Below are 27,500 nucleotides of genomic sequence, written 5' to 3'. Positions count from 1 at the left end.
GAAATGTATACTAATACCCCAAAGACGTTATCTACAGGGTGACCCCAAAAAAAGAGTTCCCAAAACAAAACGTAACAAACGTCATAAATTGAACAAAAATAAAGCAATCTTTATAAAATGTATTTACACACACAAGTAGCCTCTGCATGATTTGCACAGGTAATGCTCCAAATTTTAGCGTTCTGGTTTGTCTTTCAGGAAAGTTGTGCTCATATGCGGCGAGTTCAAGTTTGTTTGGGTACTCTTTTTTGGGGGGTCACCCTGTACATCATTCCTAATCGTGTACACAAATTAGGCAAACTTACAAATTGTCTTCATCTTAGCTTTCTGAAACACAACCTAATTAAGAATCTACCTCTGGAGTGTTTCGGAGCATGCGGCGGGTATCTTGTCATGGCGATGGAACGCATGGTGGCAGTGATATTGGTGCGAAAATTACAGATGACAGAAGCAGGTTCTCCGGCTGTAAAAGTGCCAGCTTCACACGTGATTGGTGGGTCCACACTGTGTACGCCAGAGATGAGGCTCATCAGTAGCAGCAGGTGTGTTGACAGTGTGACGATGGGCAGCATGCTGATCCTTTTAAACCTGGCAGCAAATTTATTGTTCAGCAGGCAAGGCAGTGATATTGTCGAGTTAGTTATTTCCTTGATTGTTTGTCCAAGTGCTTGTTGGATCCGTGATTCATTTGCTAGCGCAAAGATGAATTTTCATCCTACACAACAGTGGTTGAGTTTGTACACAGTACATTTAGTAAGTCTACATTCTGCGATAAATCATTGATTACAAATGCACTTATATTAGCAAGGGATACATACCTGAAACTAATGTGTGCGTCTGTGTTAGATGTAGGTCTAGCAAACTACTGTTCGTGTTTTCAGTAAATACGTGACACATCCACTGCACAGCGAAAGTAAAGGCCTCAGTGTGCCGCAACTTGGTAGTAACAATACACACATTCATGAATAAGCGTTTAGTATGTATCTGTTGCATAAGCACTTGGAGCAACAAAGTAAACATCAGATAAGTAGACATTGATCCATTCATTTACAACTGTTTCGGCCCTAATAGTGACTGTTGAAAATGCCAAATGCTTGTGTGTATATCTCTAACCCTTTTTATGTGGCTGATACTGTGCAATCATGCTGTGTTACAAAAAAAGTTAAAACAAAAAACAGAAGACAAAACAAAAAGAAGTACACAATCATAGATTAAATCGAAAACGGTTTATACGTTGTTCACTGTTGAGTAACTCTACCTTAACCTGTTGAGCTGTATCACTATCTAGTGTCAAGTGGGGTTGTGTTTCGAGTGGCTTTGCTTTTATTACGTGTCTGTGTGTCGGTGACAGCGACAACATTCTTCGCATATGACTTTGTATCATGCACATTGATGTTAATGTAGCGGAGTGATGGAGGACATAGATAGAGAGTTCAAACAAAGCTAAAGGTTTAACGCTTCCTGCATGACCGTTGTGAGCGGCTAATAACTGAATGCTTGGCAAACTTGACTGAGACCCTCACCTTCACACGCATTTGCTGTGAACATTAAAGATATAGTATCGAAGGCGCCATTTTGGAAAGTTTTTTTGACGATTTGGACCTTACACAGTTCAAGGGTCATTCGCTGTACTGTAATTAATTAAGAAACACCTGCCATGATTTTCTCGAAACTGCTCCAAAACTATGCCAAATAACTAATGAATTTTCATCAGAGAGCGGTTAGCATTGCCCAGCTCTCCTGTCAGGAGTCCGAACTTTCGGTTGTCAGTGTTGTTTGTTTAGTTTTCAAAGATACCCAATCGTCAAAGCAGATCAATACCGTTCAATTCAGGAAGTCAAATCTATTGTCAAGCTTACGAACGCAAATGCCGTGACATACATTGCTAAACCGCTTCTCACAATAGAAACAAACGTAATGTCGGTTGGAGAGAATATCAAGGTCTGCAATGGCTTTCAAATCTTTCTTTCTTTCTTTATTTGGTGTTTAACGTCGTTTTCAACCACGAAGGGGCTTTCAAATACAGCATTCGGTTTTGTAAAAGTACAACGCTCAAACACTTATTCTAAGACCTTCCTCGTGTATATTGTCATTTATTCAAGTCCCAAAACGAACTCTGTCGCTCTCGGCCTAATTTCAAACCTGTAACTCTAGGAATAGCACATAAAATGCTTAGGGTCAAAAGGTCAGGACGAAATCTATAACTCGCTCAAAGAACGTCACGATGAGAATTTCAATCTGGGATGCCCAGTCGTAACACAGCCGTTTGCAATTTGAGTAACTCCGCGCTCACACGTTTATTTTAAGGTACTCCTGGTGTGTGTGGTCACATTATAATAACCCTCAACCTGAACTGTATAGCTCTTGGGGCGATTTAAGACAGTTTCTTTGTTGAATATATTCCCTTTAGGTCTACAAAGACCAATGCTCTGACTTTTTATTTGTAAAATGGACCCACTTGTCAGCTCCTTTGGCACTTTCAAGATATAAGATGGTTCCATATTGAAAAAGTAATAGAGCACGATATACCGAAGAAACCTCGGCAGAACAATTCGTGTCATCTCATCAAAGGTTATGCAAAAGGGTAATACATTTAACAAAAGAAATAATTATGCAGACATTGACAGAGGGACAGAACAATTAGCATGACATCTGCTGCATAATTATGATGACCTCGAATAAGCGTTTTATTGAAACATTAATCGTACACAGCGGTCTCACTGAAATGTCACCTTATGTGCAACAAATATCTTGGCCGCCATAGCGTATCAAACTTCACAAAAACTGTTGACTTGTTTACAAACATCAATTCACTCACCGCATTTCAACACAAAGCATGGTACTCTCAGGTCATAAGTATAACGCAGCATGAAACGCCCTTACCTTAATTGTTTTGTTCAAAAAGCCAATAACTTTCTTGGTTGATGAGGACACAGGAATTGTTGTATTAATTTGTGTCTGACGAAACGAGCTGGGACGATAACACGTTTGTGCTATACGAATGACACGTTAGGAATGAGTAGACTGTCTACCACAATATGAATACCTGATATGATTCGCTGTTAAGCTTGATTATCGCATGACAAAAAACAATATATCCACTCCGCCCCACCTCCTTCTCCCCGCCCCGACAGGTGTTCATTGGTATTCTTTCCGCGAGTTTAATGTGCAAAATAATAATTCAAACAAACAAAAACGTGAAAACATTAGTTGTGGTCGTTGTTGGTGTTGTTGGTGTTGTTATTGTTGTTGTTTTTGTTGTTGCTGTTTTTGTTGTTGCTGTTGTTGTTGTTGCTGTTGCTATTGTTGTTGTTGTTGTTGATATTGTTGTTGTTGTTGGTGTTGGTGTTTTTGTTGTTGTTGTTGTTGTAGTTGTTGTTGTTGTTGAAATTAAATCCAATGTCGTATTGGACCCGATCGAGGTTTTTGTGTTTATACAATAGCCAAGACACAATAAATAGTACAGTGGGTAAAGCAGAAACATAACGAAAACAAAGGTCATCAGTTCTATAATGAACAATCAAAGAACACAAAAGGTTAAACTAATAGTGTACAAACAATATGACTTCGTTCAAAAATGCACGTTTACTCATAAGCTGTACGTATTAAAAACATAGTTTCACAGGGGATGTAGCAGGGGATGTAGCATTCTTAAACAATCAACATGCCCAACAAAATGTCACGTACCTCGGCTTGTCATATTCTGTACGCAACGAGGTCACAGTTTCTCAATAATAGGAGAAAACAGAAGACAATGTGTTGCTGAGATAGGCGCCTACAATTCGATAATAATACATCAAATCATTACCTTCGTTTAAAACAACAACAACAACAACAACAACACAAGATATGAAAAAAGCACACTGCTCTTAAGCTTTCCTATTTGCGTGTTGAAATCAGATGTTCGGTTTAAACGTAGGGTGTGTTCTTTTCAACATTTTCAAAAGGGAAGTTGCCTGCTGCAATACGGGTCCTTGCAGCAAGGTACGTTATACATTGGGGCGTTGACGACAGGACTGGTGTCACCTCTCGCAAAGGCCCAACTCTGACAAATGAGACGTCTACGATTATTGTTGTTGTTGCTGTAGTTGTTGTTGTTGTTGTTGTTGTATTGTAATTGTAGTGTTCTTGTTTTTTTTTATCTAAATGTTGTCATCAAAAACAATTATTACAATCACATGGAGGAACACACATTGTGGGATCTTATCTGGGAAAATTACTTTGCAATATTTTGTCACCACCTGTCCGGTAGTTTTCCTGGAGGTACTTTGCAAGCGAACACACACACACACACACACACACACACACACACACACACACACACACACACACACACACACACGTACGTATGTAAGCGCACGCACGCACATACACACACACACTCACGCGCATGGACACACACACACACACACACACACACACACACACACACACACACACACACACACACATGCATAATCACTTCGTCTCTAATGCAAGTTTATTTGAAAATATTTCTTCAAAACCTGACTCCAAGTAAAAGAACACAGATAAAACTGACACATACAAAGCTAAATAAACTGATTGTATGTCCTAACAGAGATGCATTCATTCTCTTGGTTCAAACTATTTAAAAAAAAAAAAGATTAAAAAAAAGTACACATTATGTATCATGATGTGCATGTCTATTGTTGTCTCGGTATTTCCTGAAAAACACTGTCAGCAAGACAGTGCTTTGGAAACAACGGCAAGATAGTAAGTGTGTACTATTCGCAGCAATGAACAGTAACACAATTTGACCTAAATTGATTGTGCTTGCCCTTGAGTTGCTGTAAGATTTTGTGATGGCTTATATAAATTCTGGAGGATGTAATTTTGGTGCTATAAAGAACCGACGCGCTCACAAAACAAAACGAACACTAGAATTGGAAAATTAATTAAAGTTTATTGTGAATATGGTCATACTTGTCGATGTCATAGTAATTCGGAATCAGCTCATAATATCAATATATAAAAGGCTAAACATAAATCTATGGAGAGCTAAGTAACCTATATAGGAGCGTGGCGGAAAAACTAATCTAAGTTTAGAAAGTGAATTAAAGCTAAAATGTGAAGTAGAAAGGACTAGCTTGAGTGAGAGTGCAGAACAGTAGAGTGTGAAGCGTGGAGCATGGAGCGAGAAGCGCGGAGCGGTGAGCGAGAAGCGCGGAGCGGTGAGCGAGAAGCCCTTGAGTAGCTGTAAGATTCTGTGATGGCTTATATAAATTCTGGAGGATGTAATTTTGGTGCTATAAAGAACCGACGCGCTCACAAAACAAAACGAACACTAGAATTAGAAAATTAATTAAAGTTTATTGTGAATATGTCGATGTCATAGTAATTCGGAATCAGCTCATAATATCAATATATAAAAGGCTAAACATAAATCTATGGAGAGGCTAAGTAACCTATATCGGAGCGTGGCGGAAAAACTAATCTAAGTTTAGAAAGTGAATTAAAGCTAAAATGTGAAGTAGAAAGGACTAGCTTGAGTGAGAGTGCAGAACAGTAAAGTGTGAAGCGTGGAGCATGGAGCGAGGAGCGTGGAGCGAGAAGCGCGGAGCGGTGGAAACTGATAGAAAAGAAAAAACTAAACTTAGAATTCGAAACATCAAACTAAACATCAAAGGTGTCCTAAAAACATAAACATCAAAGATGGACGTCAAAATGGCGGCCGAAACAAGATGGCGGCCGAAACAAGATGGCGGCAAATCAATAAAAAATCACCAAAGCTATCATGAACACCAAGACAAAATATGTTAGAAAACCCTAACATAGAATAAACGTAGGACACACTAGGCTAACTAAACAAGAAACGACACGCAGTGAAAGGAAAGCTGACCAACATTACAGGACGGAGAAATACAAATACGACTCGCGAACATGAACCAAAATCTTACAGAAGGTTAGCAAACAAAAACTGGCTTAAAGTCAAATCATAATAAACCAGAACAGTCTCAGCTCTTCCCTTGCATAGATATAAACGTAAGACAAAGAAACGGAAAGAAGACAAAGAAACGGACAGAAGACACAGAAACGGAAAGAAGTCATAAACAAAGATTCGAAACGAAAATTACACGAATTCGGTAAATAAGAGCAACAAGGAGTCAGAAATGGATACTCGCCTTTGACAGCATCAATATAACCTAAACAGGCTCAAGGCGAGCAACTAAAACAGAACATTACAAATTAACTTGAAAACTGGTCCCAGGAACAGAGCAAAACCCTATCTATACTAAAACACATGTAGTTCCCTGAACGGCTTCCCAGCAAGTGACAACGAATACAGGCTATCCACCACAGAGGTGAACTAAAAGTTACTACGCGTTACTACGGTTTTACTGTTGCAAAGCATGCGTCCCGTGCTATCCGGGGAAAATCTCCAGAGGCTAGCATGGTCCAGCGTGAGCCATACAGGCACATGAAAACAATATCAGAAAAACGTTACAATATTTAACGTCAGTAAAACAAAAACAAAGGTCGTACCAGGACGCTCATACTTAATAAAGAAAACTAGAAGATAAAGAGCAAGCTAGACCCGCACACGAACCTACAGAGGTGGCTGCAAAATGGGAACAAATAGGGGCAAAAGTAAGATAAGATAATAAAAGTGAAAGAACAAAAAGGGGAAGCCACCACCACGGAAAGTCGCATGCGAGTCAAGCTAGAAGCAAGACTAAAAAACACAAGCAAAACAAAAAGAATCTAGATACACAGAAGGCTCCTTAGCAGGGGCATTCACATTGATAGAGTGTCATCTACGTGCTACTAAACACACGCACAAATATTTGTGAAGCACAGCAAGTAGTGCACTTGATTCAGGAGAGAGAGATAAATATTTGATTGTGACCGGGGTATTAGTTTTGTTTACACACATTTTAAATCTGTATTCAAGGCAGAAGTAGGCTCGGGCTTCTGATGATTAATTCCAACTATGAGCTAATGACACACACACACACACACACACACACACACACACACACACACACACACACACACAGACACACACACACACACACACACGCTCACACACACACTCACACACACACACCCATACACACACATACACACATATACACACATAAACACACCCACACACACACACTCACACACACACACAAACACACTCTCTCTCTCTCTCTCTCTCTCTCTCTCTCTCTCTCTCTCTCTCTCTCAGTATTTTTTTAGTTTTAGACAGCGGAGTTTGCATAGGATTGTTTAGCAGTACGTCCCTCTCTTCCATGGGAGGGAGGGGGGTCCGCCAGGAGATACCCGTCATCATCGCATATCAATGACCGAGGTTGTGATCCACGCCGGTCAGCGTGATGGCGATGCCAACGGTGTTGATCTGCAACTGAGCTGACGGGATGCAGATAATCGTCTCCCTTGATATCTGCCCGCGGATCAAAAGCGGCGTTTAAAGCATCTTTAAAATAAAACAGACTAGGTTATAATAAGTGTGTAATAAAATAAATGTTATTTAGCTCTCTTTCCATCTTTTGGTTTGTGCAGATATTTCGTTATCAGACGCCAAATGTTACGTAGCTCTCCGGGCAAAAAATCAAACTTCCATCTTTCACGTGAAGGTGTAATGGATAGTCAGTAACAGATTAATGTTAATCAAGTTCTCCGGTGTACTGCATGTTAGTGGTGATCATAAAGCAACAATCCAGATTTGAAAGTCTCTCTGTTTGACTATGATTGCGCACGTCTAATATCCCTTTGTTTTTCTTGTTCACCTGAACCTCTGAGCGAAACAGTATTTGGCAATTGTTCTGTGCTGCTTCTAAACGCTTTTTTGTTCGGTCATTGTTTTAGGTTTTATTTCTGCGCAGTTGCATATACACCCGGATCTATTTGCATCAACACAAACTGGTTTTGCTTGCCTTCAAAACTAGTTTTGTTTTCCCCTAGAAATACCTCCATAAAAATGGCAACTCTAAACAGTCCAAGGCATTAATCAATACTCTACCTGCTCTGGCTTCGATGTAGTCGTTGTCCATGTCAACGTAACTGTGAGCGCTGCGAGGTCTGACATGTCGCTTGCTTTGATCTGGCTTAACCTGCTGGGAACCTGTGTCTTGTGCTTGTGGTGATGGGGGCTGCAGGGGTAACGGTCTCCCGGGGCAACCACGTGTTGACTGAAGACTGGTCCGGGAGGCTAGTGGTAAAAAGTGACGTTCTCTCAACAAAAGAAAAACAACCCAACAGGAAACAAACATGTTCTCTAAATATAAACCACGCAACAACACAACAAACGCACAGGACGACACACTTAAGGGACAATGTCTTATGACTTTATTGACCTGTTTTGTGTAGTACTGAGAAGCAGCCTCTACATACAGCTTACACAAGAGTTATACTTCACAAGAGTTACTGAACACATTTCAGAAAACAGTATATCAACAACAACAACAACAACAACAACAACAACAACAACAAACACAACAACAAACAACAAATGAAAATAAGTGTTCAAAGCGAAGAGAAGAAAAGAAGCATTTTAACAAATACGCGAAAAAATGTAAACAGAACTTTGGTTTCACATCAGAAGCTGCATAATACATCGGCCATGTATATTTGCGTGCAAGACACAGAACAATTATAAGACACCCGCGATCTGTACAATGGACCTACTTGGCGATGTATACACCGGTCCTACTTGTTACATTCACATGTAGCGTTGTATATACCTCGAGCATGGCTCCGCCGACAGCACACACAAACGAATAAAATGATGGTGACGAGGACTGCTGCACCAGCTGAAATAGCGATCACCATGACCAGGTAGTTGGTCTCTGTGTGCACTCCTGAAATGATACCAACAATCACACTATGAAAAGACCAAGGAAAATTGACAGAGTAAAACGTTCGACAAATGACGATAGTTTATACAATGCATTTTGAATTGATTTTCCCAAAACGATTAAAAACAAGTGGTAATAACAAATGTGTCCTTATTGGCGTTGTGTTATTTTGCCTTTTCAAACTTAATTATGAGCTGAAAGCATGAATGAATAAATTTGTTTGTGTACGCGGACGATCGCTTTTGAGCATTTGTAAACGTACCTTCCACATTGAAGACGACAGTCTTGTTAAATACCACACCGTTTGTTAACTCCACTTCCAGTATCCAAACATCGTGTTCCAGAGTGCCCACACGTTTCTCCACAGTGCCAGTCTGAGCGCGTGTGTGGCACGTGCAACCCAGCGCCTTCTGACAGTTTCCATGGTTGTACTTCACAAGACAGATTGGTTTGGGAAGTTGATGCACAGATCCTCTGAACACTTTAACGGACTTCAGATCGCTTTCACCCTCCAAACATCTGTTCAGGACACTAAATGTCAAGGTTGCGATGTTACCGTCACCGTCAGGGATGAGTCTGGAGACTGTCTTGAAACCTGAACAAGCAAAAACAACAAGGCAAATAAACGAGTGTGCTGTGTGTAATGCCCCGTTCGATCTGCTGTCTGCTGCTTTGCTTAGCGCATTGTATATCAAAGGAATTAGTTGCTATGACCGAAATTGTGTGTTTCTATTTCACTCCCATTCAGCTTTTAATGACGCCGAGAAAAAACAGTGCAAAAAAGAAAAGGCGATTCTTTTTCGTAAAAGTAAATATTTCACAGAAAACACCATCATGTCATTCTCTTACTTGCATAATGTTGTTGTTGTTTCTCTTCTTCTTCTTCTTCTTCTTTTTCTCCTTCACTGGTGCTGTTAAGTTATCTCTCTGATTCTTCTTTTTATATTTAGTCAAGTTTTGACTAAATATTTTAACATCGAGGGGGAATCGAAACGAGGGTCGTGGTGTATGTGTGTCTGTCTGTGCGTGTGTGTGTGTGTAGAGCGATTCAGACTAAACTACTGGACCGATCTTTATGACATTTGACATGAGAGTTCCTGGGTATGATGTCCCCGAACTTTTTTTTCATTTTTTTGATAAATGTCTTTGATGACGTCATATCCGGCTTTTCGTGAAAGTTGAGGCGGCACTGTCACGCCCTCATTTTTCAACCAAATTGGTTGAAACTTTGGTCAAGTAATCTTCGACGAAGCCCGGACTTCGGTATTGCATTTCAGCTTGGTGGCTTAAAAATTAATTAATGACTTTGGTCATTAAAAATCTGAAAATTGTAAAAAAAAATAAAAATTTATAAAACGATCCAAATTTACGTTTATCTTATTCTCCATCATTTGCTGATTCCAAAAACATATAAATATGTTATATTCGGATTAAAAACAAGCTCTGAAAATTAAATATATAAAAATTATTATCAAAATTAAAGTGTCCAAATCAATTTAACAACACTTTCATCTTATTCCTTGTCGGTTCCTGATTCCAAAAACATATAGATATGATATGTTTGGATTAAAAACACGCTCAGAAAGTTAAAACAAAGAGAGGTACAGAAAAGCGTGCTATCCTTCTTAGCGCAACTACTACCCCGCTCTTCTTGTCAATTTCACTGCCTATGCCGTGAGCGGTGGACTACGAGTATACGGTCTTGCTGCGTTGCATTGCGTTCAGTTTCATTCTGTGAGTTCGACAGCTACTTGACTAAATATTGTATTTTCGCCTTACGCGACTTGTTTTTTTGTGCAATACTCTTATTTAAACACGCTTGTTGTAGTGTGTAAACATAAATCCAATCAAAGGATCAGAATATAATATAATCTCACAACACTAGTAACTTACAGTGTGAGTGGTCTGGGAGATTTCCTGCAGTCAGCAACATTACACCACATAGATGGACAATGTTGTGCAGATACATCTTCCCAAAACACAAGCAGGCAGAACGGAACGCAGGCCAGCTTGGTCGCAAGAGGATACAAATGTTGCAGAGAATAAAGAAACTTGCAACCAATAAAGCCAGACAGTTAGAAAGAATGTCTGTGCAAGTTCAATCAAACTCGACATTACGGGGAACGTGTCTCATTCAACCAGTAACACTTCCTTTGATAAATGAGAGCCTTGAAGTAGGTGTGTTAGCTGATATTTCCCTCTTTTTGACACGTAAGAAAATTATTCATATGTTTTGTTTATGATTGATCTAAGCAGATAATGACAATGCGTATTTTCCATGTGTACGTGCGTGCTTGCGTTGTGTGTGTGTGTGTGTGTGTGTGTGTGTGTGTGTGTGTGTGTGTGTGTGTGTGTGTGTGTGTGTGTGTGTGTGTGTGTGTGTGTGTGTACGTGAATATGCGTGTTTATTTTTGTAGATGTGTGTGATTTTGTATGTATTTATATGCGTGTTTGTCTGTGTGTGCATGCATTTGTGTGTGTTTGTAATTGTGCGTGTTTGTTTGTATACGTGCATGTTCACATGGGCGCTTGGTGAATTGTGGTGTAAACTCAGCTAATGCAGGATGAGTTATTAAGATCAGTAACTTCTGAATTGTTAACCGAGTGTTAGTAATATTGCTAGTTGTCACGAAGGTACTCTTAGCAAAACAAGCACACAGAGAACACATTTAATTGATGAAGTGGCAGAACATCATTTCAAAGGACGACATAAATACATGTATTAAACTGTTCTTTATTGCAGCTTCCAGAAGATAAAACACAAACTTCAAGTTGTTTTATTGTGTTAAAAAGACGCACAAATCATATAAAATAAGATCGTCACACACATAACATAAAACTGAATCATATGTTGAATATATTACCAATTGGTGAATGATAAGTATGTGTTGGTTTTAAAGAATAAACCAAACAAATATACATGCGCATTTCATATTAATAAGAAAATAAAGTGTACGAAGCACTACGGAAGACAGTCATATTGAATATCCTCGAGAGTGCATATCTTGTGTTTAACAAGAACACGAGAATAATGTGCGCAATTAAAACACTTTGTTTCGACATGAAATCGAATTAGATTTGCACGTTTTAGCTTACACATCTCTACTTTACATCGTAACAAGAGTTGGAAAGAAAAGTGTACAATTACGACTGAACGAATGCATTGCCTTTTCACTCGCTCAATTTTAAACACGTGCACTTTTTCTGCAGTAACGCAATGTATATTTAACAAAGAAACAGGTATAAATACGTGCATTTTTCAAACAATTTGCGCCACAAATTGGCACACATGCGCACGAACTATCTCTCTCTCTCTCTCTCTCTCTCTCTCTCTCTCTCTCTCTCTCTCTCTCTCTCTCTCTCTCTCTTTCTCTCTCTCTCTCTCTCGCTCTCTGTCTGTCTCGCTCTCTCTCTCTCTCTCTCTCTCTCTCTCTCTCTCTTTCTGAGTTCTCTATCTCTCTCTCTGATTGCAGAAGAGTTTCGTATTTCATTTACATGACAAGCACAGTCATCTATATTTACCTGTATGAATCTGAACAGAAAAATCAGATATTTGCTTGAGTTGCACAACTATTATACTAACACAAAAAGAAACATTTTTGATGTCCCTCGCGGTTTTTGAACGAATGTTGGTCATCTCATTTTAATGAGGATTTAGGTTAGATTTAAACCAACATTGTCATTGAATACAACTCGAAAAAGGATTTCAAATTCCTTACATTTGCTGTTTAGTAGGAAGACAACAGTCCATACATTTCAAGTGTTATTGAAAACATTATTCTAACCTATCTGACGCCGTCGCGATATAACCTTCGTGGTTGAAAACGACGTTAAACATCAAATAAAGAAAGAAAGAAAGACCTATCTGACGGCTGTGCTTCGCATGCTATTATTCACCTCAGTGTCTCCGCGTACAATTTGCCACATTTCATTTATGTACACACTCCATACACAGCCCGATTTCCCGTATATACTGTACCATAACAGTAACTATTATTTACATTGAATGCATACCATTAAATTATGTTTATTCTACATTCCGTCCTTGCGTGCCTTTTACTTTTAACTTTCCGGAGTTCAGAGTCAAAATTGAAGACCCGTCTTCTGGAACCTCGATCTCATATAGTGAAATCACTGACGTCAAAAGCAACAAGTCGCCACAAAAGGAATTATAGTGTCACGTGTAAGTTCTCAAACATCTTCGATAAAACAACAAACTCGAAAGGTTTGTGAGAAGGAAGTTTTGAGCTGTGGAAGATTAGGTCACTGCAAGAGCTTGTTTACATTATATAAACACGTGAAAAGATGGTTTGTTTGTCACATGTGTGGTCTCTCTAACGTAGGGGAAGGTTGCCTAATATGGACCACTTTTCGCTTTATGCTGATATTTGGAGCCTGGGCGCCTACTATGGACCAGTGAAGAGTTCTTTACGAATCATTGTAAAAGGCCTCCTTTACTAAAACAACACACACGATACAACTTAGTGTACAAGTCAGACTAATTCAAATATGCTTTAGATTCATCTGTTTCGGGTTGACGAGAACGTTATTTGTGAAGCACAACAGGAAAGTAAAAAAAGCTTATCAAAAACAGAGAGAAAATAAAGGAGATTATCAACTTCCACAAAAAGAAGACTATTTGTTGTATTTTTTGGAAAGCGCAATGGCTAGTGATAGGTTATTTTCAGCAAATTTCTTAATAAATTAATGAAACCAGCCTTTAACTTTTATTTTGTTCTATTTGTTTAAGGTGGTCCATATTTGGGGACATATACATACTTTGCGATTTTGCTACAACTTTTTGTTTGCAATAGCAACTCAGGGTAAACACTACTAACATGATACAAATACAGTCTTAGCTGTCATATATAGCAATTTTTGTGTGACAACAGCTTTGGCTGTCGACAGAAACGAGTCAGTTGTAAGCGTCAAATTTAGCGTGATTGCATGCCAAACAATTTTTTTTTTTTAAAGAGAAAAAGCCTAATGGTTTTGCGGTTTATGTTGCTGCAACTGTTTTTACATGTGCAAGTTATCCAGAGAGGGTAAATTGTTTTGAGCGCTCTAGCACCGTTAGTTTGTCAGAACAGGAGGTGGACCATATTATGCGCTGGTCCATATTAGGCAACCTTCTCCCATGTAGCAGAAGCTGTGATCCTCCATATTGCGCCAAAATGAAACAGTGTCCATCACGCTCACAGGCAGACACATCGCGATTCACAGCGGTGCATTGTGTGTTGAGTATGTGAGTAAACTTTTCTTCAAATGTTTTGTCTTGGGCCACTCTGCACATGCACACTCTGTGGATAAGAAGAACCAGTACTTTGAGCGGTGTCACTGTTTGTCACTTATAACTGAAGCGGCGGCTATTCTAGCTGCTCCCACTGATCTATCACAATTCGGCAACTCAAGGTTGAACTGAAACACAAGAGGTACAATTGTATATGTCGTGCCGAATTCCAAGCCATTGCCCAGTTCCCGGAATCAGAATTATATTATTGCCCATTTCTCGTAATCTGCGAAACGCTGCCCATTTTGCGAAATCGGCAGCCATTTGCCGAAAATGGACAAAGTCCTCTATAACTTGCCTATTTCGCGAAATCGACAGCCAATTTGTAGCGTGTTGTGTCACCAGATTATTGCGTTTGCTCCGTACTATGGAAAGTATGGTCTGTGTTGGTCTGTGTCAAGCATAACTCCCAAAATGCAGGAAACCAACACTTGTTACCATATCTTGCCATAACGTATCAATTATTGCGACATCTATCCATTTTAGCTTTTAGCAGGCTATGTGTGGTGATACCCAAGGCATTTCAGAACTTTTAAACCCAACATTGGCTGCCGAATTCGCAAATGGCCAAGTTTTAGATGCCTTTCCGCTTTTTGGTAAAACGCTGCCGATTAGGCGAAATGTGCAGCTTTTTTCGGATAACGCAAAATGGGCCAAATTGTTGCCGATTTGGCAATTCCATGAATTCGGTAAGACATATGCATCAGTCAAATCAGAATCTGGCTACTTCCGGGTGGCTTATCACATTAGGGAAGCCTTGCTTCAAATGAATGACGACCACGTATGCGCAGTCTGTATGTTAACATTAAAGGCACAGTAAGCCTCCCGTAAACCATCACATATACTGTCAGGCTTTTACACACAGTACAAGCACCCTTTCGTTTAAACACTCACCGCTTGAGAACATCCTAGGTGCCCCACGTAAAGAGCGAGCAATGTTCAAAGAATTAATTTTGCTGATTGTCTGATCAGACAATCAAACGGTGCGTTTTGGCGCTAGACCTAACTTTTAAAATCTAAATAATAAATTGACAGCTTATTACACAAACATTCTTAAATGATAAGATAATTATTTTTTCATCAAGACAAGATCAGTACAATTCGAAGTTTTGAAAGTTTGAAAAAAGAAAAGCCCGGAAGCAGGGTCACGCAAGGTCGTGGTTCTCGTAGCAGTTCCTGTGAACAGTCAAAAGCCATCGCCAGTGTTCGTGTGAATCGCAGCCGTTTGTTGCGTTTTGATTCAGAGGTATATAATAACGTGCTATTGCAGAGAAGTTTACAGCGAGTCGCATTGAAATCACAAACTGGCGACTACATTGTAAAAAAAAAAAAAGGAAACTTGATCACACGGGTTCACGATGGCTCAGAGGTAAGATAAACCACGCAAAAATAAATTCTTAGAAAATTGCTCGGAGGGCACCTATGATGTTCTCAGGCGGTGAGTGTTCAAATGAAAGGGTGTTTGTACTGTGTGTAAAAGCCTGACAGTATCTGTGATGGTTTACGGGTGGCTTATTTACTGTGCCTTTAAAGAAACATGAAGGAAGATATGACTGTTATGACGTTGGACCCTGGATCGAATTTTCCAGACTCCCCGATTGGTCAGATCTACCAAACACATTCTCCAAAAAGCAAACGCTCGATTGCCACCCCTTTGTGGTGGTAGGGTGCTATGAGTTGAACAAAAAAAAGGACCCTGCAATGATTATCAACTTTAATTGCAAGTTCCTAAGAAAAATCCATTGGTATGGGCATTGTCTTTGACATAGAAGTAACCTTAAAATTTAACATATCAGGATGATGAAAGGATATATCTGTGACGAGTTAAAACAGTCAAGTCACGCAAACTTACAAACAAAAAGTACAGCTTAGACTCGCAAATGTCCTGTTTTCATTTCCATTTGAAATGTCAACCTTGACCTTGAATTATGTATACGATCAATCAAACTCGCACACGTTTTGGAGTTACCAGAGGCAATGCCCTAACCACGATTTAAAGATAGCTTCAATACGTTAGTGTAAACAAATAAATCCTCTCTTTTTACATTTAGTCAAGTTTTGACTAAAGGTTTTAGCGTAGACGGAGAGGGGAATCGAGATGAGGGTCGTGGTGTATGTGTGTCTGTGTGTATGTGTGTGTGTGGGTGTGTGTGTGTGTGTGTGTGTGTGTGTGTGTGTGTGTGTGTGTGTGTGTGTGTGTGTGTGTGTGTGTGTGTGTGTGTGTGTGTGTGTGTATGTGTAGAGCGATTCAGAGAAAACTACCGGACTGATCTTCACAAAATTTCACATGAGAGGTCTTGGGTATGATATCCCAGGACGTTTTTTTATTGTAAGGATAAATGTCTTTGATGACGTCATATCCGGCTTTTCGTGAAAGCTGAGGCAGCACTGTCACGCCCTCATTTTCAATCAAATTGTTTGACATTTTGGTCAAGCAATGTTCGACGACGTCCGGACTATGGGATTGAATTTCAGCTCAGCAGCGTCAAAATTAGTTGATAAGTTTGCTCATTAAAGTTACAATTAAAATATTTGTCACTAACATAATTATTTAAAAACGATGGCATCGTATTCCTTAATTTCTCCTGAATTCAAAAACATATACATATGTCATGTTTACTCTAAAAATTTGCTCAGAATTACAAAAAATAGGTTAAGTAAGTACTGCGTTCGCAAGCTATGGGCGGAAACGAGCGTGACCCATCTCGGTCTTTGGGGTTGGTTAGTCGAGACTATCTGAATATAGTCTCGGCGATTACTTTTGATGCCGACAGCTTGACTAAATGTTTTTATATCGCTTCACGCGACTTGTTTTTATTTAAACTTGGCCCCATTATGAGCTTGCAATTCGAAAGGTCAACCAGATTTCATGATTTTATCAAGTGTGGAATTAATTGTATCCTGGAATTTTGTGAAAGTTCTAAGCTCTAGCTTCAAAAACGTTGAAAAAGTGTTTCCAATGTGTGACTCGCATCCCTCCCTCCTGTGGCAAATTATACAAGGTTAAACCAGACGAGTAGCATGCCTGCAGGTAACCAAACTCTACAAGTGTGTGAAATGTGAAAGTTATGGCTTCAAAAAACGTGTAAGTAAATAATGTAAATAAACTTTCTGTACTTGAACACAAGGCCGGTGAGACATTCACAGTAATAAAGGTTCAACCAGACATACGTGTAAATCTTTCAACTCGAAGTTGGGGAAGGAACCCTAATATGGACAACCTCAGTTCTAAGAACTTTACGATGTGAGGGTGTTCAAAGACAACTTCATTCAACGCAGTTAACCTCCTATACATAATTTTCACATGTCAAACCACAAAACCCTTAGTCCTTTAAAACAAAACTACGCATTTGGTAGTGTGCACTCTAAATGTAACGCTTAAAACGGAAACGTTTTTTGTCAAAATAAGACCTACCTTGTACCCCCATTCCACACAACCGTTCTAGGTCCCGTTCCCGTACCGACCAAGGACGACTGCCACAACAATGGAACGCTGCGCAAACGGCCGTTTTTGGCATCTTTGAGCAGCGTCTGACCATAGTGGCAGCCGTCCTGGGGACGGCTGGGAACGGAAGCTAGAACGGATGTGTGGAATGTGAGTATGACAACTCAGTGTGTGAGAGCGCTACCGTTGCGTTACTGTTGTTTTAAGTTCCTTTAACGATCCAAGCGTTCCGTTACCGATGGGTTAAGGTTCCATTACCGTTCATTCTGATCAGGAGGGGAACGGCTAAACTTTTGAACATGCAGCCCAAACTCAACCGTCCCTACTGACCCTACCGTTCAAAGCAGTTCCGTTAACGATCATTTACGTTCCATTGCAGTTCCCTCCCGATCCCTCCCGTGCCCGCACCGTTCCTTGGTCGGTACGGGAACGGGACCTAGAACGGTCCTGTGGAATGGGGGTATTACAACCCGCCCCTTTACATCCCCTAGAGTGCCATATGCAGCAGTTCCTAAAATCACCAACGCTTAGCACTGATTGTGTAATGAACTAGAGCAACCGTAGTACTTTTACACTTTCTACCCCACTTATGTTGACCAAGTGTTTTTTTAACCAAGACCAGCTGTGCTGCAGCAGGTCACGCAGAATTGTAGTAACTATGTAGCAACTGTGTATCAGCACGCTGGAATGCAGGCGTTAGATCAACGTTACAGGAAGCAACTGAAGCTAACAGTCTGAGCAGATATATCCGTACGCGGTCAGATAGAGCCATATGAGTGAGTACGGATATATCCGTACCTGGGAGACAATGAGTTAAAGGTGCAGTTTGTGTCAACATGTTGCACGTTGATGACATATGTCTAAGCTTGTTTCATGTTCTAATGGATGTGTTTACACAAGAACAAACATCAGGCTATATGTACTCACTTTGAGTCCTGTGTGAAGGAGCTCCAGAGCCTTGCTGTACATCAGGTTGTGAAAATGGGGATGTTTCCGGTACAGGTATCCGTCAACAACAACAGTGACCTCAGGCTGGTTGATATGGTTGACCAGAGTTGCCAGACCTTAGAATCAAAAGAAGAGACCTTCAAGCAAGAATCTAGTGACACGTTAAAACATGAATAACACGAACGCGTTAACCCATAAACCTCATGAAATGAAGACACAGAATTGAGAACTGTATTAGTTTACCAACTTTTTAACTGACGACCAAAAGCTTAACAGCCAATGCAATTAAACACACAAGAAAGTGCCCTAAAACACTGCAAACGATCATCGGAAAGGCGATCATGGAATGCACAGGGGATGGCTCACAAACTAGAAGTAACCTGTATGTATAGTATTACTACTAACGTCTTTTCAGATCTGGAATATCACGCTTACAATTATGAAACAACTACTCCTTTTCCTACTTTAAACAAAAACATATTTGACTGGCTTATTTGATAAACATTATGTTCGTGCTGTGTAATTAAATAACCATATTTTCGCAAGTGGGTCTTTCAAGCAAATTAGGTCGGGTCAAACTGCAGCGTGAATGCATGATATCTCAATAGTAATTGTCCACTACTCGTTATGACAAAGTCAACAAGAGAAACTTTATTCCCGAAATGCCTTGTTGTTTTCTGTGTTTAAATCTTGAGAATTGATATGTGAGGTTTTAATTCCAGAGAATTCACTTTTGAATTGAAGCGTCATCATTTTGAATAGTTCAACATCAGTGACACAATAGTGCAAGGTGTTTTTGTGTCTGTATCGTTTACCTTACTCATTGTTGAAAGTAAATCCGTGCAATGTTTGAAAAGGCAAACTCAGTTTGATGTGAATAACTGTCGAGTTAGAGCTGTTTGGAAGATTGAGGTGGAATAAAGCACGCAATAAAAGAATGCAGAATAAACTCAATACCACGTGGCCGGCTGTGTTATACCAGGTTTACACTGGTTGGTGTGTTTTTGATATTGAAAAGCTCACTTCGGCATGCATTTCTTTTTTTATTATTATTATTTAAAGCAACGAGCAAGACGGGTTTGGAAATATTCTAAGAATTAGACGGATTATGCGTAAGTACTATATCTTAAGAAGTCTGGTTGGTTGGTAATACTCTAAATGGAATGCTGCAACATATTTTAGACAACCGTTTCCCCTGACAGTCATGTGATAAACATAATGACTTACTTGCGGCAGCTAGGTAGGCTGCGCGTTCACAAACAGCCCTGCAGACGAGCCGTACAGTCTTCAGGTCATCGTCTGTATAATCTGTCACCCCTAAACCGGTCAGCACCCCTGACGTCTTCTGGTAGGGTTCCTCCGTGTCACTACAAAATATATGAATCAAGCTCGCTGAGTATTGCTTGAGGTTAAAAGGTAAAGACGAAGATGGCGATGATGATGATGATGATGATAAGGATGAGGAGAAGGAGGAGGAGGATATATCGAGACTGGAATGACAATCTCTCAACATGTGCCTTATACACAATATATTATTTTTCGAAAGGTAGACGAACAGGCAGTCAGAAAAACAGCCTGCATACAGTCAGAAGAAGACCAGAAACATTTATATACAGCAGATGTACATGTAATAGTTGACATACGTGTCAATGAATTATTCACCATACGGACACTGCTTTACTATGGTGTTTTGCTTTCGTTTATGTATGTTGGTACACTGCTAGACGAACTGTTTGGAAAGGTAACGATAGTGATAAACAGGAAAACATTAAGTACTTACGCTTCGATTATGATGACGCACCCAGTGGAAAAACTATCTCTCTGAAAGAGAGCACATGCCAAGGGAACTTTGTGAAACAGGAGATTACTTTTTGTCATTCCTTCCAGCACCAGTCTCACGACCTCTCCAATGTGCATCCCACCCACCATCTTCTCCAGACTGAAACAATCATTTGACAAAATTAAGAACAGGGAGAAGGGGTCAAGCTTAATTAGCCGATCAAAAAAACGTCCCTCCTATATCGACCTGCCTAGGATTTCTGTGTTCGGCGAGGGAATTTCTTCCCAGCGTTTCTCGATAAATGAACATGCATGCACACTACAATGTTTATATGCACAGTTTTTCAAGTGTAAACAATTCGGCTTACCATTTCTGATCTGACCCGGCTGTTACACGGGATATGGCCGTCCTTCTTACTCGGGAACTTCCCAACAAATCGACAGTCCAACTGCGTTCGTTTGAGATTGCATCTTATTAGAGATTAATTCTCTACAAATCTGTCCTACTCTGTACATAAATAGCCAGACTGTCGAATGTCGGTATGTGTCCAACTGGATTGTTAATATTACTTAGTGTAAAAGTTTGGGAAGATCTGAGATAGTGAACAAAAGAGTAAATTTAAACAAAATACAAAGAGTTGATAACCAACACAAGTCAATATTTCATATATCTAAGAATTAATATAGCAAAGCCTCAATCACTAGACCCCAAATATGTGACCCTCCACCACGACATGAGTCGCATGTCACCTTTGCGTGATTTTCATATTTGTACATTTTCTTAAAGCGTTTTTTATGCTCTATCCAGTGGTGAAACCCGTTTTAGAAAAGAGCAAAAACTGTTTTAGTTATAAGCCTGTGACTAAGGTGACCCTCACACTGTTACCAGACACTCCCCGGACTTATATTAAGCCTAGCGCAGAACCGCGCGAGGTGACATGCGACTCATTTCGTGGTGGAGGGTCACATATGTTAGTGACATGTGTGTAAAGTAGAAACAAATACCAATTACATACATAAAACACAGTATAGTATAACCTGCTCCCCCCACAGGTGTACGACAAGGGATCTAATGAATCAGTAGAAATCTGTGTCAGAAACGTGTTGCTTCGTCAGGTCAAGGACAATAGTCCGATTGTCTTTTATTCTTCGCCATTACACTGAGTTGGCTGTAAATAATTTGCTTTATTCCCCCCTCTGCTTCTTTACCTCTGTAAACTTGTAGAGCTAGTTATTTTTCGATAATGACCCAGCAACCAAACAAATAACGAGCCAGCAACAGCCTGAATCCTCGATAGTGCAATGGGTTGAGAAGCTGTTCTGTTTTGGTACTACTTTTGCGACTGAAAAGTTCCGAACGCTCTATACGTACGAAATATACATCTCTGGAGCAAACAATACAAACATACCGCATTTAAATTAACAACTACAGGCCTGAAAACATGAATCTCCATATAAAATCCATGAGTTCGGTTGTTTTCTGAATCTAGATCTGCCGTGCACAAACCGTTCATCACAAGCAAATTCCCAAGGCAAGTAACTCATACTCTAGCCGACAAGAGTAGTTCCCCTTCTTTTAACGCAGTTTCTTCGACAACACTGACTGCAATCCGACGGTCAGTTTTCAACAATATTTCATTTTATAAACAGATCACACGCAACCAAATGCACACATCTCATCAATTTAAACAACATAAAGCGGTTTCATACACTATTTTCCCCAGAAAACTGAACTTCATACAGTAATTAACGTTGGAACACGGGTGCAAAAGTTCGTCTGCTAGTCCCATTTGACGAAAGAACATATTCTAAGCGATACTAAAACATAAACAAAACACACAATATCTGCCTTTACCGCCACAGCAGAATAACAGCTTTTATTCCCCCCTCTGCTTCTTTACCTCTGTAAACTTGTAGGGGTAGTTATTTTTCGATAATGACCCAGCAACCAAACAAATAACGACCCAGCAACAGCCTGAATCCTCGATAGTGCAATGGGTTGAGAGGTTGTTCTGTTTCGGTACTACTTTTTGCGACTGAACAGTTCCGAACGCTCTAATGTACGAAGTATACATCTCTGGAGCAAACAATACAAACATACCGCATTTAAATTAACAACTACAGGCCTGAACACATGAATCTCCATATAAAATCCATGAGTTCGGTTGTTTTCTGAATCTCATCTGCCGTGCCGTCAAGCCGTTCATCACAAGCAATTTCCCAAGGCAAGTAACTCATACTTTGTCTAGCGACAAGAGTAGTTCCCCTTCTTTTCACTCAGTTCCTTCGACAACAGACTGCAATCCGACGGTCAGTTTTCAACAATATTTCATTTAATAAACAGATCACACGCAACCAAATGCACACATCTCATCAATTTAAACAACATAAAGGGGTTTCATACACTATTTTCCCCAGAAAACTGAACTTCATACAGTTTTTAACGTTGGAACACGGGTGCAAAAGTTCGTCTGCTAGTCCGACCCATTTGACGAAAAAACATTATCCTAAGCGATACCAAAACATATACAGAACACACAATATCTGCCTTTGCCGCCACAGCAGAATAACAGCATATCTGTGTACTTGATTTTAGCCCAAAATAGGAAAACTGACAAGAAGTGTTAACAGAATGGAATGATTTGCACGGAACTATACAACCGCGCATTAATCGATCGCCTGCGCAGGTTGACTGGTTGAGAGAATAGGATTCGATCAAACTTTCGCAAAAAAACTCCTCTTTTCTTTGAATAACTGAAGAAAGGAGGAATAAAGAGGTTACACACCTCGTCTCAGTGATTATAAAAAATAATGGTCTCAGTTCGCGGTCATGAAAAAGCTCGCTAAAGCTCGCATTTTTCATGATCCGCTAACTTCGACCATTATTTTTGATAATCACTGAGACTCGGCATGTAACCTCTACATATCTGTGTACTTGATTTTAGTCTAAAACAGAGAAACTGACAAGAAGTGTTAACAGAATGGAATGATTTGCACGGAACTATACAACCGCGCATTAATCGATCGCCTGCGCAGGTTGACTGGTTGAGTGATTCGGATTCGATCAAACTTTCGCACAAAAACTCCTGTTTTCTTTGAATAACTGAAGAAAGGAGGAATAAAGAGGTTACACACCTCGTCTCAGTGATTATTAAAAATAATGGTCTCAGTTCGCGGTCATGAAAAAGCTCGCTGAAGCTCGCATTTTTCATGATACGCTAACTTCGACCATTATTTTTAATAATCACTGCGACTCGGCATGTAACCTCTACGTAGTCCGCAGCTGGTGCAAAAGGCAGTGAAAGTGACGAGCCTGTTTGGCGCCATAGCGGTTGCTCTGTGCTTCATAGCACGCTTTACTGTACCTCTCTTCGTTTTAACTTTCTGAACGTGTTTTTAATCCAAACATATCATATCTATATGTGTTTGGAATCAGGAACCGACGAGGAATAAGATGAAATAGTTTTTAAAACGATTTCGGAAATTTGATTTTAATCATAATTTTTATATTTGTAATTTTCAGAGCTTGTTTGTAATCCGAATATAACATATGTATATGTTTTTAGAATAAGAACATGATGAAGAATAACATAAAAGTAATTTTGGATCGTTTTATAAAATAATAATTTTAATTACAATTTTCAGATGTTTAATGACCAAAGTCATTAATCAAATTGTAAGCCTCCATGCAATATCAAAGTCCGGCCTTCGTCGAAGATTGCTTGGCAAAAATTTCAATCAATTTGATTGAAAATTGTGGATTGTAGAGTTCTGTTTGTGATGGGGTCTGGCGGCTTTTGTCTGTCTGTATGTTCTGGCCTTTGAGAAGCCATAACAGTTAATATGGGGCTTAGAAATAAGCTCTAAAATTCTCAATCCCGTTTGAGAGGACTTCGCCTTCAAATGTGATTGTGGTGAACCGCCACGCTGTCTGTCTTTGTCTCGCGATTCACCCCGGCGAAGCCGGGTATTCCTCTAGTGGTCAATAAATATGAAACAAAAGACGATATTATGCTCCCCCTCGGAGCGACAAAAAAGCTGGTCTGTCAACAACCCATCAGACATCTTATAATATCTTGAAGCAGATGTTAAAGGCACAGTAATGAGCGTTTCTTTTGGGTTTTCTTTTGATCATCCATGTATAATCTGCTTCCTGCAACTATGGTAACCGGGGATTTATTGCCTGGGGAACGTGAGATTTTTTTTCCAGAGTTTTGTGAATGAAAGCTCGTGAAATTGATGACAATGCTTATTATTGAATAGATTTTTTCACAAACTCCTTTTTGTTTTTATGTTAATGGATACAAACAAACTCCACTACATTTAGAAATGCAACGAAAACTATAACCTAATTTAAATCAATGAGTTGTTAATCCCGGAAACAAATTCAAAAGTGTCCTTAACAGATATTTTACATGAGAGACTAAAGTCTCTTGAACACAACATGTGAAATAGGAGAATTATTGTAAGTGCATTGTGCTACAAAATAATCAACTCGAATCACAATATTTGAAAAAATACTAACGTACAATTACAGATTGTCGTTAGCTCTCTTTGTTTGCATGTTCACACTTAAACAAAAAGTGTTTCTGGTTAATAACTTTTCTTTCTGTCCATGTGCAGGTGTCGAGATGAGGTAAGCAAATAATGGATTTCCTTGATCTTTGATAGTTCATCTCTCTGCCTTTAAAATTGTCTGTCTGTTTTTTAGTCTGTCTGTCTGTCTATTTGTCTATATGTCTGTTTCCCTCTTTGTCTCTCTTTGTCTATGTCGTTGTCTCTATCTCTGTATGTCTGTCTGTCTCTGTCTGTCTGTCTGTCTGTCTGCCTGTCTCTCTCTCTCTCTCTCTCTCTCTCTCTCTTTCTCTCTCTCTCTCTTTCTCTCTCTCTCTCTTTTTTTTTTCTCTCTCTCGCTCTCTTTCTCTCTCTTTCTTTCTCTCTCTCTCTCTCTCTCTCTCTCTCTCTCTCTCTCTCTCTCTCTCTCTCTCTCTCTCTCTCTCTTTCTCTCACCCCTCCGGTTGATACGTTGTACACGTTTAAAGGGCAGCTAAACACTCACCCACACACACACACACACACACACACACACACATACATACACACACATACACACACACGCACAAACACACACACACACACACACGCACACGCACACATACTCACAAACACAAACACACACTCACACACACAAACACACACACACAAACACACACACACACACACACGTACAATCACACAAACACACACAAACACACGCACACACACACACAAACACACGCACACACACACACACACACACATACACACACACACACATGCACACCTAAATTTACACATTCGCACACACGCACACAGACACAGGGGAAAAATAAAGACTAGATAATCACTATATAAACATCCACAAACCCTCTCCACCCGTTTGCTTCTCTCTTTACAGAAACAGAGCAAAAGATTCTTCTGTGATCGACGACCAGTGTGTTAACAGACTCACCGCGGCTGGTAAGTTGGCTATTTGTGTCCGCTTGCTTAGGCCTAAAAAAAAAATAGGTGTGGTTACGGTAACCCGACCTACCCTATTTTTAGGGGCAGATCCTATAACTTTTTATTACATTTGTCAAAAAAAAAAAAAAAAAACGAGTGCAAAAAACGCAATGAAAGCGAAAGCGCCCGAGTCGCACACTTATTTCCCTGTCAAGTAGGTTTAATTTGTACACATTAGAAACAAAAGTTTAAAAAAAAAAAAAGTGATTGCCTACCTTCCTACCCTATTTTTTGGGGCTATGTTACCGTAACCACACCTATTATTTTGTTTGTCTTAGAAGTAATATCAGAAAATTTTTCCTTGCTCACACACAAACTGTGCAACTTTGACGGTTTGTACAACACAAGGTGTTGTATTTCAGCAAGAATACCTGACATTTTTCCAAATGATCAGCATTTCTGTTGTTTTGTGTATGTTTAGTTGTTGTTTTAGTTGTGGTTTGTTTTTTAATAGGAATGCAGGGATCCGATGGAGTAGATAACTTTGGTATCTTGGTCTGTTGATAGACGTTTTGAATGTAGGTGGGACAGTGCAGCCCCTCGCTTGAACTATGAAATGTCATATTGGCGTGTAGCAATTAAAAAAGGCAACCAGGTAACAAACAAAACCCTTATGGCCTACCCAGGGTACTAACAGGCGCAATTATAGGGACGGAATACACGCCACGGAGGTCAACAATCAAACAAAACATACATTTTAAACAAGTCATAAAGTGATTATATAAAATAATATAGAAATAATTATTGTTTTAATACTACTGTCAAAAAGATGAATGATGGGAGCTGCTTTTTAATCGCCAAATATGTTTTTTTATTATCTTTATCTTTTCCAGACATCAATCAAAAACAAGATTTTTGGAACGGTTAGTTTAGAACAGAACAACACGCTGACGAGAACCTCGACCTAACGGCCTTACAAGAGACCCTTAAGTTGAAAATAAAGAAATATAGCTTTGACTTAACTTAGAATGTCTTAGAGATGGTCGTTGTGATGACAACACAATTTGTGTTTGTATCCAGAAATATCCAACGTGATGTACCGGGGGTCCAACGTCAGTCTGATGATCTGCAACGACATCTACGACGGCGCCGAGAACGTTATCACCAAGTGATAATGATGTGCTCAAATACCAGCGGTGGTGTGCACAAGAAAGTTCAGAAATGGGTGGGAACAAGCACTGGGTTAGTTGGTTGTTGTTTGTCATGTCCTTTCAACCTATTTGGTTATTTGGGACCGATTACATTGTTTCGTTTAGCAGTGTACGTGTTGTTCTTCGTTTTTAAAACTATCCGCATCAATTCTATCACAATAAAAGTGAACAAGGTTCTAACAAAAACTCACAACTTTTTCTCTCCATACTTCAAATCTTGTTTCTAAAAAGATCAAGCTCATTCAAACAGTAACAACATTGTGTCCGAGGACCCAACCACAGGGTCAGATTGGTTAACACATCAAGCTAATGTCAGTTTCAACTAATCCGACCCACCACTTGGTTCTCGCCCTGTTGCACACTTTCTCATGCTCACCATTTCAGGTTGACTGACTGTTCGACTAATTTGGGCCCTGCATGGATTTTGCGAAGTCTAGGATAAAACAAAACCAAGCTAATCAATGTCTGATAATCGCATATAACATAAAGCAAAACAATGATGAGAACCCCCCCCCCCCCCT

At 39.7% G+C, this 27,500-nt stretch overlaps 1 protein-coding gene and 2 long non-coding RNA genes across 4 annotated transcripts in view; all 3 read right to left on the bottom strand.

The window, feature by feature from the left end:
* The window catches only part of LOC138972745 (uncharacterized), a 4,779-nt gene extending 1,776 nt beyond the window's left edge, over positions 1-3,003 (bottom strand). For both annotated transcript variants that reach the window (XM_070345412.1, XM_070345413.1), the window contains exons 1-2: positions 2,884-3,003; positions 356-588 (exon numbers count right to left, since the gene is read on the bottom strand). In XM_070345412.1, the coding sequence (XP_070201513.1) occupies positions 356-572 (217 nt within the window). In that variant the 5' untranslated portion in view covers positions 573-588; positions 2,884-3,003. The remainder of the gene's footprint in view (positions 1-355; positions 589-2,883) is intronic.
* A 4,193-nt stretch (positions 3,004-7,196) lies between these two features.
* Positions 7,197-9,746, bottom strand: LOC138972157 (uncharacterized). Its single transcript, XR_011457465.1, has 3 exons — positions 8,712-9,746; positions 7,991-8,179; positions 7,197-7,411 (listed from the first exon to the last, which is right to left on the bottom strand). It is a non-coding gene; the product is annotated as an uncharacterized lncRNA (long non-coding RNA).
* Positions 9,747-13,877: 4,131 nt separating this feature from the next.
* Positions 13,878-19,870, bottom strand: LOC138972744 (uncharacterized). The gene is made up of 3 exons (XR_011457735.1): positions 19,736-19,870; positions 18,488-18,624; positions 13,878-14,243 (listed from the first exon to the last, which is right to left on the bottom strand). It is a non-coding gene; the product is annotated as an uncharacterized lncRNA (long non-coding RNA).
* Positions 19,871-27,500: the final 7,630 nt, after the last annotated feature.

The sequence above is a fragment of the Littorina saxatilis genome, linkage group LG8 (genome assembly GCF_037325665.1).
Source record: "Littorina saxatilis isolate snail1 linkage group LG8, US_GU_Lsax_2.0, whole genome shotgun sequence".
In the NCBI taxonomy this organism is placed as follows: domain Eukaryota; kingdom Metazoa; phylum Mollusca; class Gastropoda; order Littorinimorpha; family Littorinidae; genus Littorina; species Littorina saxatilis.
Note: the sequence above shows the minus strand (reverse complement) of the source record. Positions and strands in the feature narration are given on the sequence as shown.